The 12,549-nt window shown below is 44.9% G+C and overlaps 1 protein-coding gene across 1 annotated transcript in view; it reads left to right on the forward strand.

The window, feature by feature from the left end:
• SEC16B (SEC16 homolog B, endoplasmic reticulum export factor) overlaps window positions 1-12,549 on the forward strand; it is a 284,826-nt gene that overhangs the window by 13,786 nt on the left and 258,491 nt on the right. The window contains exon 3 of the mRNA XM_069231559.1: window positions 7,799-7,902. Coding sequence (XP_069087660.1) covers window positions 7,799-7,902 — 104 coding nt within the window. The remainder of the gene's footprint in view (window positions 1-7,798; window positions 7,903-12,549) is intronic.

Raw genomic sequence — 12,549 nt, forward strand, 5'->3', positions numbered from 1 at the left:
ATGTGTGACTCTTAAAGTGACATCTTATTGTGGGTATAGCCAAGTAATGAAGTGCATACAAAGAGATAAATACCGGAAATTGCACCTCATGAGCAACGAGAATCTCTAAACAATATCTTGAAATTGGTGAAAAACCCATGTAGAGAGAAGTTGACTGTTAAAACATCCGTCTCTCAACAGGTCCTTATCCACTTAGATTCACCTTGAGAAGTGGAATGGGAGACTAGGACATCAGAAGCCCCCAACTGAGAAAGTATCTGCTCCCTGTTTATAATCCACAAGAGCATGCATTTAAAAAACACACATTAGCAGCAAGGTAAAGGACAGGGTGGTCGAACAGTGCTATTAAAATGCATCCAGCACAGGTTTCCCAAATGGAGAAATCTTTAATATCTCAAAAGAGTAAATGATTAGAATTAAAAAACTTGTGTCAGACACAACAGAGGAATGTGTTCAGGAATCGAGAGCACCGTGAGGAAAGCCACAACGAAGATCTGTGTGCCGAAAAATATAGAAGCAAAGAAGTAATTATAAAACACTTTTCACTGTGACCCCCTCCCCCTCCCCCCTGCCGGTCAGCCATTTCCGATGCTTACAGGACCCCCTGCATGTCGGAGTAGATTTGCATGTGGAAATAAGAAATTTCCTAGCTATCTTAAAGGAATGTTTCAATTCTGTTAAGGAACTTGAGGTGAGGATTATGCATGTCTTTCGTCACTCTTTAATATTTCAGCAGTTTCAAAGTTAAAAAGAAAATCACAGTAAACACTACAAATCCCATGAGTCCAAGGGAGTGTGACCATGATAACCAGTAAACAATAATAACTCTGCCGGCCAATGCATATGGGTCCATGCCTGACGCAGTCCTTCCTCTTCTTCACTCAAGGAAGTTCAAGCTGCCTCAATCTGCCTTGAAATCCAAACCTGCTGATGACACAAATTGTTACGTATCTTCCTCAATCAGAATTTAAACATAACTTAACTAATATCTCTGTAACTATTATGCGAGTTACACATCGTGAACCAGTCATTAATGATCTATATGCTACTCAAAGATTGGTATACAGTAGATTTTTTTTTAAGGTAGACTCTGAAGACCAATCTGCTGCATTCATAAAATCTTCCAATCTGCCACCAATCTGGACAGCCTTGGACTCCATGTCACCCCTGGCTGAATGAGCCTCAAGGAGTTGGGTGTCAATCCCGGCCTCAGCCATTATCCATCTTACTCACCTGGCACTGGAGGGAGAGGAAACTGCCTTGATATGTTTCCAAATGACAATCAGAAGTTGTTTCATGCCTCTGCCGTCATCTCTTCGTAAGCCTTAAGGCATCTTACCACACACAGTTTAGGGGAGGCTTCAGAAGCTGTATAAGATACTGACCTGGTGTTCATCTTGGTTCGCAGTGAAATCATAATCCCCTGCAGGGTAAAAACCCTAGCTGTGATATCCAAGGCTCTAATATCAGAGATCCTCTTGCAGGCAATAAGGCAGAACAACATTGTCAATTTTGCAGAGATCTCTTTCCGTGACAGATACTGATTATCCTGACACCCTGATAGGAAACGTAATACCACATTGACGTCCCAAAGGCCAGAGTACCTGTGTTCCGGGAGTATTACCAATCTGATGCCCCTCAGGAGTTTACACGCTCATGGGTGACTGCCCACCGTGATATTGTTGATGGGCACGTGTTCTGCTGAGATCGCCAATCTGAACAAGTTCACAGTGCAGTAGGCAAGACCTGAACTAGATATTTCTGCAAGGAAATTTAGGACATCAGTAATTTGAGTCCCCACGGGATCCAGGTGTTTCTCCAGACACCAATGAACTCATCTTTGCCCGGCCAACCTGTATCTCTTGGTTGTTCCTGGGGCGCATGCCTGTTGGATTAGTCTCTCTGCTACATTCTAAAGTCTTCTGTCCTTCCAGAGTTGCCAGAAATCCTCCATGTCATAAGAAGGATATGACTCTGTGATAGCATAGGATGTGGACGGCTGCTGGGGTCCCAAATGAGCCCTTGGTACGATGGAATTTGAATCTGCTCCATCCAAGATAATTCCAAAAGGAAGGGGAACCAGGCCTGCAACCTCCAAATCCGGGTCACCAGTACCAGAAAGGCCCCCTGACACCGGCTTGAGCTGCCACTCTGGGAATAAGGAGAAACGGTGGGAATTCGTAAGCTTGTCCTATTGTCAAGTCCTGCAGAAAAGCATCTACTGCTCAAGCACCTAAGTCTGGTTTCCAACTGACGTATTGTGGAATCTGTGCACTTAGTCTGGTTGCAAACAGATCCACCAAGCCAGGGCCCCTTCTGGCCATCAGGGCTCAAAAAAACACCAGATCCAGTCACCAGTCATTGGAATCTGTGATCTGTCTGGAGTTTCAGTCCACCATACAGTTCAGAGACCCAGGGAGGTACTCTGCAGTGACCGAGATTTGCTGTTGGAGATAGAAGGGCCTGAAATCATTGGCCAGTTCCGCTAGGGCCTTTGATCGGAAGCTCCCCAACCGATTAATGTATCGGACCATTGACTTATTGTCAATCAGAAGAAGGGCACAACTTCTTGTCAGTCAGAAGAAGGGCACAACGGGAAACCCTGTCCTTCATCAGGGACCGGTATGCAAAGGATCCTGTCAGGAGTTCCAGACAGTTGAAACGTAATTTCAACTCCTTCTCCGCCCATCTTTCCCTCACGGTAAAGAATTCTCATTTGGCCCCCAATCTCAGATGACTGGCGTCTGATTCTATCACTAGGTCCGACTGGGATCTGAAGATCAGTCGGCCGTTCCAGGCCTCCAAATGGCCTACCCACTAGAGGAGCTCTGTCCTGGCCTCGTCCGTCAGAATCACCAATTCTGAAGGTGGGTCGCCTTCAGTTGTTGTAAGGCCCTGTAGTGAAGTGGGCATGGAAAGATGGCTTGAATCGATGATGACAATAAACCAACTATCCTGGCCAACTGCCTGAGGGAGATCCTGTCTCGTCTCAGAACTTTGACAAGTTCCTTCTTGATCTTGTTGATCTTTGGTTCCAGTAAGCTCAGCGTGGCTGAGGCAGAATCTATGAGGAACCCCTGGATATTCATTGGCAGTGCCGTAGTCAGTTCTGACTTCTTGAGTTGATGACGAACCCCAGATCCTGAACGAGCGCAATTGTAGTGTTCAAGTGTAACACCAACTGATTGCGTGACTGGTCCATCAGCAGGATGTCATTGAGGTAAATGAGCATCCTGATGCCTTTCATCCTTAAAGCCTCCACCACGGGTTTGAGGAGTTTTGTGAAGCAATAAGGTGCTGAGGACAGGCCAAAGGGAAGAGACCGGAATTCGTAAATCTGACCCCTCCATCCGAACTGCAAAAAGCGCATGCGAGGTGAAAAAATCGAGACCGTGAGGTAGTTAGCTGTCCTTGAGATCTAGATCCACTAACCAGTCGTTCTGCAGTAGAAGATCCCTTAGAGGATAGATACCTTACATTTTGAAATGGCGGTAGACTAGCTATTCATTGAATCCTCTCAGATTTACGAGCGGGCAAAAGCCCTTTTCCTTTTCCTCTACCAGGAAAAGGTTGCTGAGAAAGCCCAGTGAATGCCAGACTGCCCTCTCGATCCCCATCCCTTTGGCAGGCAGGTCCTGTACCTCCACATTTATGAGTCCCATCTCTTGATCTAATAAAAACAATGGTTGAGGTATCATCGATTGGATTGGAGTCTTGTAGAACTCTGTATGGAACCTTTGTACCGTTTGAAGGACTCATGGGTCCAGGGTTATCTGAGCCCATTTGTGTGCAAACATTTGCATCCTCCCCCCAAACCTTTTAAGGAAAGAGAGGATAATGCTTACCGTTGGCACCTCTGGGAGCCTTAGCTTCCCGTCCTCTGGCACATTTGGCTCTGCCCCTTCTACTTCCCTGTTTGGGATTGGAGGTCCCCTGATGACCATCGTTCTGCCCTTTATTTTGGCAGGCCTTAACTCTGAAGGAGCCTGATTGAGGAGAGTGGCTGGAGGAGCGACCCCTTCCTCTTTCGACCCCGGAGAAGACCTTCCTTGGGAAGATCATTTTTATTGATGATTTACCTTGTCCAGCGCCGAGAAGTTGGTGACAGATTTCCCCAATTGCTTCACAAAGGGGGTCACCTTTGGCCACTGCACCTGCTTCTGATGAGGACAACTCCCCCAATTTAGGGTCTATTTTGATTAACAGCTTCTCTCTGCCGACAGTGCGCAATTGGCGTTATCCAACAGGCACACTGCCCTCTGTGCCCAACCAGCCACGATGGCAGTGGGGAGAGGTTTCTCTAACTTCTTGAACTGTTCAGCCAGTTCGATAATCTTCGTGAGTGGGCTTACCACGTCAAGTAGCTTATCTTGACATGGTGTCCCGGAACAGTCAATCCCCTTCTTAGGGTCCTTTATGTATTTGGAGAAGAACGTGCAGAGTTTAGGGTCAATGTTGGGTGTAGCTGCCACTTTTCCCTCCAGTGCTGGTCTAGGGCACTCTGTCTGAAGGCGTCCCTGTGCTTCCTTGTCAAGAGGTTGGCAAATTTTTCCTGCTACGTAATCTGCCACCTTTTGGTCCGGGAGCCACTCCAAGGATCTTGGGTGGTAGAGAACTTCCAGTTCGAACATGTCTTTTGAAGGAGGATCCCTTTCTAGGGAGCCTGATGCATTTGAGTTGGGGCGCCAAGGCCTCTCAGATTCTCCGTAGTCAGATAACCCTGCATCGTCTGTTTCAACCCAACCCCCAAGTCGGGGAACGCTTCCTCACAGTCAAAATTTGGTGCAACATCGGCACAATTCTCTCCAGGTAAGTCTCCCTCCCGGTAGGGTACCCTGTTTAACTTTCGCACACTGTTACTGAAAGCTTCTCTCAGTCAGTTGATGTCTTCAAGGAGCCCTGCGTTACGTTTGTTAGCCGTCAAGGTGTTAGTAACGGAAATTCAGCTAGGCCCCGCCCCCGAATCCCCAAACATCTCAGGACCGCCACAGACTTGTGAGATCAGCTTGTTCACGAATTTCTGCAAGGGTGCCAGCGCAGAGGCGATGGCCTGAGAAAGGAGTCTGTCCACTCGCACAGGAAAGCGTAGCTGAGGGAGCCATTCCTCCTCAGAGGCGAATTTAGAATCATAATTGTGGTCCTGGAGGGACTCCATGATATATAATAATAGGGTTGTGAGCACCAAGCCAAACTCTCGCCCCTTGCATACAGGGGGCAGCCCCCTTGCAGGTGCTCAATGATGAGACAACCCAGAGTCAACGGGGAAAGTGACAAGTGGGATGAGGCCTATTTTCTCTTACCCCTGCAGTGGTGTCAAGCAAGTGTTGGTAGGGATGTTGGGAGTTCGCAAACAAAGTTGAAAAACTTCACCTAGACTTCCTAATGCGCCTGCTGATCTGGAGAGCGCTTTCTCACAGTGTGCTGCTTCCTAGATCGTGAGGCCGCTGAAGGCACAAATTAGCGCCCCTAGAGGATCCGCGCAGTATGAGAAACAGGCTCAGGCTGGACCTGCCATGTGTGAGGAAAGGTTATAAATCTCCTCAAAAACAGTTATACAGTCGTAATATAGCCCCCTTTCCCCTCCGCATGCACACATGCAGCCCCAATAAAGGTGTTAAGGGAAGTGAGGGACTTAACTGATGTAGCAGTGAAGAAAGAGGAAGGACTGCGTCAGCCCTGGACATAAATGCATTCACGGACAGAGTTATTATTGGTTAATGATTGTCATGATCACGCTCCCTTGGAGTCATGGGATGTGTAGTGTTTACTGTGTTTTTCTGTTTAACTTTGAAACTGCTAAAATAATAAAGAGTGAAGAAAGACATGCATAATCCTGGCCTCCGGTCCTGACATAAAATCTGGGTCCTGTGCTCGCTTCACCGAGAGGCCGCCCTGACAGCCTGAGACCACCACTTCCATGACACACAATTTAGCCACCCCGCTTGTGCTGGCTGAGAGAGCAGCTACATGTGTGTGTCAGAGAGGTCCCGGGCGGGACCACCAGAGAAGCACAATTTGTTTTTTTGTGGTGAGCAGAAAGTTTGGGAAGCTCTACAATCTCGTCTGGAGCATAGGCGCAGAAAAACTGGAAATTTTAAAATCCTATCCATATTTAGGGACAGTGGTTTCAGGTAGCATACTGGATAAGGCCCATATTGATTATTGCTCACACAAGGCTTTCTCACATGCAAATGGTCTATCTGCCTTTTTATAAAGCAATGGGCGAAGGCATTTTATGCACATGCTCTCTGTCTTCAAGGCAAAAGGCCCTCCCCTTCCTCCATCAAATCTGTTAATGTGTGTAAGTGGGGCTTTTTAGAGCAAATGGGGGGGGCAAATACTACTCAAGGTTTTTAGTTTTAACTCAGTTGTTCCAATGCCATCAATTAGGCTGGAATTCGGATTGATAAGCTCCTATGTAAAGGGCTAGGCCAGGGGATTCGGTGGGGCTATCAGCTGAAGAACAGTGAAAAGGAGTCCATGAGAATCCTCATGAATCAAGAAATGTTTGGTACTCATTTAGGAAAGTATTTGTTTTCTTGAGATTTTGCCCTGGCCTTGAGTTATTTAAGCCTGGAGGAAGAGGCTATTGACTCCCTTTCTTCTCTAGAATTGAAATCTTTATTAAAAAGCATTAGCAGTTCTGTTAGTCAGCAGAGAGATCATATGTACTGCCTGAGTAATAGAAGGTTACAGGTGATAACCAGGGATAGTGGTCCAATGGTAGCCCAGAAGAATCTGTTTTGGAACTTGGACTATGTCCTCACGCGCTTTATGGTCTTATTCCGAATGACTTTGCTTTAAATAAATGATTTAATTGCAAACTGGTCCTCTTTTGGAGAAATGGGGAAAAATATTTTTTATGTGATCTAGGATGTCAACCATGTCATCCTTTGTCTGTCCCGCAGTGTTCCCTCTATAATGTCATTACTTACGTCCAATCTTTATTCAGAATAGGTTAACATCTGTTGAGACAGCACAATAGTTTCTCTTCTCTCCCAAGAATGCTGTGATTTGTATGAGAACTTTTACATTTTGTAAAGGATTTATGACTTTATATTAATGGATTTCTGCTTGCTGCTAGGAGTAGGGGGGTTTAGATCCTAGGCTTGTTGCCATGTCAGGACTTATTACAGGAAGAGTATCGGAGAGTACACAGTAAAAAAGACAAAAAAAAAAAAAAAGATATATATATATATATATATATATATATATATATATATATATATATATATATATATATATATATATATATTATCCTTTAGGTTGCACTTCAGTTGTTTTAAGCTCTATGTACCAATTTTATCCAGGATTTGGATTGCTCCTATGTTTTTGTTAGGAATTTAAAATGGCTGTTATTTATGGGAGTTTGGGTAGCGGATGGGTGAGTGATCTTTATGAATTATTTATTATGATGTTTGTTTTATAATTGGCATCAATTAATTTTACTAGAGCTTGTTTCTCTTTTGTAAGATGTATGATTATGATATTGAGAATTGTATTGTTTTGATCATGTGGATTTGAAGTGACATTTTTTTGTGGTGAATGTAAAACCGTGTGTCCGGCTATAGTTCTAGATTTGGTTGACGTTGTATGTGATGATTTCTTAGATTACAGATGTTCCTCTGACCATGTTATTTATGCTTCTGATATTGCAGTGATCAGCTCATACATCTTTACATTTAGTCGTGGCTGCACCTCCACTTATGGCGCTGGGTTTGGAATTGCAGGACATGCTTGCCTCATTTACTGTAATCCACTCACAATAAGCTGGTTTAATATGTTTATTTACTTTCAGGCAAAGCTACGAGGATATGTATCATGCTTATCCAATGCCAGCCCCTGGGGGAGATTATCAAGCATATTATCACATGCAGCCCAGACCAACACTAGAGGAACAAGGTAAGTCTGTTTCTTATGATGGTAGAAATGTTGTGGCTTCCCACAGATTCTGGATCTTTCCCTCATGGAAATGTGTGATTTTAGCCAATTGTTGAGCTTTTCTGAGCATTGTGGGTACAAAACCTGAGTGGGGTCCATGTTAGTTTCACCACCCTGGACTCCTTATTGTTCCCTCAGAGCCCATCAGCCACTGTGAGTGGTTGATGCTGTCATCTGTGTGCCCTCCTACCTTGACCATCTGCTTTCCTACCTACAGGAGATCCCTATGAAAACATGCCTAGGTCAAGCTTTGACTGTCTGTTCATTTCTCACCTGGAGTCTTATGGTCAGGAAGACATGTCTTTCATGTGCCTTCTGCATACTCACTGTGCAAAATTCAACTTCTTCCAGTGTGTGGTAGTAAGTTGGAGGTGCCAGAATGTCTTCATTGACCCATACATCAGACTGTGTGAATAGTATTGGGGTAAACATGCTGGGTCAGACTCACAAGTTTCCTCAAGAGTACTTCTAGAAAAACTATGGGCCATAGGGTTTGACACACAAGGTACTCTGTCCAAACATGGTGCATAATTCATCCACTGTTATATGGAGTGCATTGACTGTAATGTACTTGTAATATGGCAGACAGGACATCTGTCACGTTCTGACAGAGAATACAGGTGGCAAATAGCCCCCAAGTGGGACCTGTTGAGTCACTCGTACCTTGATCATCTAGCTGTCTTCTAGTTACATGCAATCCCTATGAAAACAAGCCTAAGCCAAGCCTTGGCTACCTCCTCATGCCTCTGTCTCTCTCAGTGTCCTGACTAATACTGTGCATGTGCCAGATGATCCTTTACTAACATCCCCTTGTGGTAGCCTGGTTAGGCTCAATAAGACCTGCTTTCAGGCCCTATTAGGGCACATGCTGTGCTAAGCTCAACTGCTTCCCATGTGTGGAAGTAAGCCAGGTTGTTTGAGGATACATTTGCTCAACCATTCCTCGGACAGTGTGAGAAACACTGTATTTAAAACCATCTCAGGCATCATAGGATTCCCTTAGGAGTGCTTCCAGAAAGACTAAAGGCCATATGGTTTTGCATACAGTGCACTTTGTCAAATCATGCCCTTGCCCCATCAACCATTATGTACAGTGCATTGACTGTCATACACTTTTAATACTTCAGGCAGCATATCTGCCCTGTCTCAAAGTAGGATGGCGGATTCAAGAAGCCACAAGCTACGTACTTATTTACTGGAGTCAGTAAAAACATGATGGTACAAATCTAATTTAGGAAGAAAAAGCCTTGGAGTACAGTACTTCTGTCCAAATTAGATGGAACCATTTGAAAACCTACACAGCTAATCAGGTAATGGGCCTTGGAGGATATCTAACCATTCACAGTCATTTGGGGCAGGCAGTAACTCATAATCAGTGTCCCCCACTGTTGCCCAGAACTTCACTTTTGTGTTGTGCAAAGTGAAGCAAGTTGGAAAACACTGGTTAGTCTGAAATGAAAGAAAAAAGGGCAGACCAGGGCACTCCAAACAATATAATATAATAATAAGTCCAAGATGAGTAGAGTTGCAAAAGATATTTTAATCCTTGATAATAGGAAAGAAGAGACGGTATTCCCAGGTAATCGTGTCCTTATGTGAGACAAAACATATGAGGAATCAGAAAACAGCCAACACATGTTTCGTCCTCACTGACTTTTTCAAGGCTCAGAGACTGGGTTTAAACGAAAAGCCAGTTATTATCAGTGCTTCTGTTGATTCTCAGAAGTAATTCTATATCCAAAATAAATGAATAGTCCAGCCGAAAGTCAGGCTGACCCTTGTGTAAAAAAGATACGTAGCTTTCCAAATTCAAGGAAATGTAGCATGGAGTGTATCCGTAGTCCGAGATACCACTAACATAAGGGTCAAGATGGACCCAGTCTGGACTTCTCCAGGATCCGAGAGTCAGGGAGACCGAGACGGTGCAAGCGATCGAACGCAGCGCATGATAACGCTGCCGTAGTATATGCAATAGGGCCTGAAAGCAGGTCTTATTGAGCCTAACCAGGCTTCCCTGGTTAGTCTGAGATTGGCACTGGGGATAGTAATATCCACATTCCAGCCTCTTTCCTTGCAGAGTGCAAACTCTGCATCAAAGATATCCACAATTCTTTTGCTCTGTTGCAGAAATCTCGTCGGCAGAGGACCGATTCTGCAAACTTGCAACTTTCTCCACAACAGATGAAGTGGAAGCTACTGCTTATCCAGTAGCAAGACTTTCAGTAAGAGCCAATTGAAAGTCAAGAAGGACAACACTCTTATTGTGCTGGTCTACATACTCATTGTATGTTACTAACTGGATCAGGTGGGTATCTAACTTCTTCCACCATTTGCAAGTTTTAGGAGTCACATATTTGAAGAACCTGGTCATTTGAACCCACTACAGATTTGTGCTTGTTGTAATTAATTATATAAGTGAAGTGGGCTTGTGGGCTTAACTCAGCTATCCCTAAACTGTGATCCGAGTAATGCTCTCACCGTAAAGTGTAGTGAGAACATATACTGCCCTCCTATCTGCGAATTTTACAGCAAGCAGTTTGTTGCTCTGCTCTAGCTGAATTGTACTGCAAGCTAAAGTGCCAGCTTTGTACAACTTGCTAAACAGATGGACTCCTATATGGAATTGAGCCTCACAAAGGTTATACTCTTTACGAAGGAGTGATATGCAATCTCTCCTACATTCTTCTTAATAATTGTTAGACCTGGCATCTTTGGTGTGGTTTCCCCAAACTTTGAAATTTGTTTTTCACTACTGCAAGGCATATCTCTCCCATAGGTTAACATTGGGATTGCCTTATTACAGTTTATAAGTGTAATTTCCAATTGGGAAGAGATGCAACTCCCAAGTTTCGTGTCTGTGATATCACAATTTAAAACCACAACTTATGGTGAAGTCAGATTTTAATTGTAATTCTGAAAATGCGACTTTTAGAAAGTTGGCATTTTCTTACTTTAAATCATCTAGTGCCTTCTGCCTGTCTCTGAATACACATCTGGGTGGGTGACAGTGGGGCTCTTGTGCATTCCCTCCAGACAGCTTCACACAAAGGGAGCTTAGGTGTGACTGATGGACCATCAACATTGTGATGGCTCATCCTTGGCATGGTGGGAGGGAAGAGCTGACACTTACATCTGAATGTGCTGTATCCTGATCCCGCACAAAGGGGTGCATAACCCCCTGTAGTGAGTCTGGAGCCAGGGCAGGATGCACAGGGACTCTATGCACTTCAAAGACATCTCTTTGAAGTCTCCCCACTTCAAAGGCCCTACTTGACATAAGAACTGGACCTCTAACCCCACCAACTCAGTACAATTCTGGACCTGAAGACATTCTTCCAGGAAGAAGGACTGCAATGCTGCTGACGGGACAGTCACTCTGCTGGACCCTGCTGAACTTTGCTGGACTTCTGCTGCTGTGCCTGCCCTGCTGCTTGCTGCCCTCCTTGCCTGGGAGTGAGAAGGACTGGACCTACATCTTTACATCTCCAGAACCAAAGTGACTTCAAGGGCTTGCTGGCTTGCCTCCTGTTGTAAAGACTCCGGGACATCAAAGACTTCCTTTCCATTCTCAAACAGCACCTGGACTTTGCTGCTTGTTGCACGTCTTGCTCTGCCAAGTGGTGCCAACCTAGACCAGCGCCCTTGCAAATGCGTATGAAGTGCTGCATCTGCCAGAACCTGTGCATCCGCGCTGTTATCCGATCTGAACTAACGCATCGCCTGCTGCAAGATCGAAATTGATGCATCACTGCTGTTGCAGGGACCGGCCCGGCACATTGCAATTTGAAGCACCACATTGCCTCCGGAACCACCACTTTGCAACCAGCATATCGATACCACTGCTTGGAGAAGATCCACACATCATCCCACCAGAGTGGATTAACCCAGCGCATCACATTTGGAACTGCTGCACTGTGAACTGGTGCATCAGACTTGGAACAGACGCATCGCAGCAGTTCCATGGAGAAATGCAATGCTACACCTCAACTGTGTGCTGCAACAAGGATTAGGATACTGTTGCTCAGCGGGTCCTGCGTGGTCCTGTAGCTGACCTGCGCTCTATCTCAGGTGGCCTGAACTTTTGACTTTGACCCGGTCTAGTGCGACCAGATATCCCAATAGGCGCATACTGCATCTAAGCACTACTTGCACATTCTTTTAAAAATCATATCTCAAAATCTATTTTTTTTGTTTTTGTTGTTTTGGTCTTGTTTTGTTCATTAAATTAAGATCTGGCTTTCTAATCAGGTGTCTTATCTTTTGTGTGGTGCTTTCACTGTATTACTGCTTGAAGTGTTGCACAAATAGTTTACACATTGCCTTTTAGGTTAAACTCTGTGCCAAGCTACCAGAGGGTAAGCACAGACTATTTAAGGATGTGTATGTGACTTACCCTGACTAGGTTTGTGGTTCCTGCTAGGACAGGGTATATACCTCTGCCATTCAGAAACCCCAATTTCTAACACTAATCTTCTTATTAATTCCTAACATGAATGATGCTTGGTCATGGAGGCCAAGATGTTGGTCAAGCTTTAATGTAGCTCCCATCGCCTCCATCCTTATCGTCTGCCATCCTGCCTGACAGTGGCCGCTTTCGCTCCTCCCTCT

This window comes from Pleurodeles waltl, chromosome 4_2 (assembly GCF_031143425.1).
Source record: "Pleurodeles waltl isolate 20211129_DDA chromosome 4_2, aPleWal1.hap1.20221129, whole genome shotgun sequence".
Classification (NCBI taxonomy): Eukaryota; Metazoa; Chordata; class Amphibia; order Caudata; family Salamandridae; genus Pleurodeles; species Pleurodeles waltl.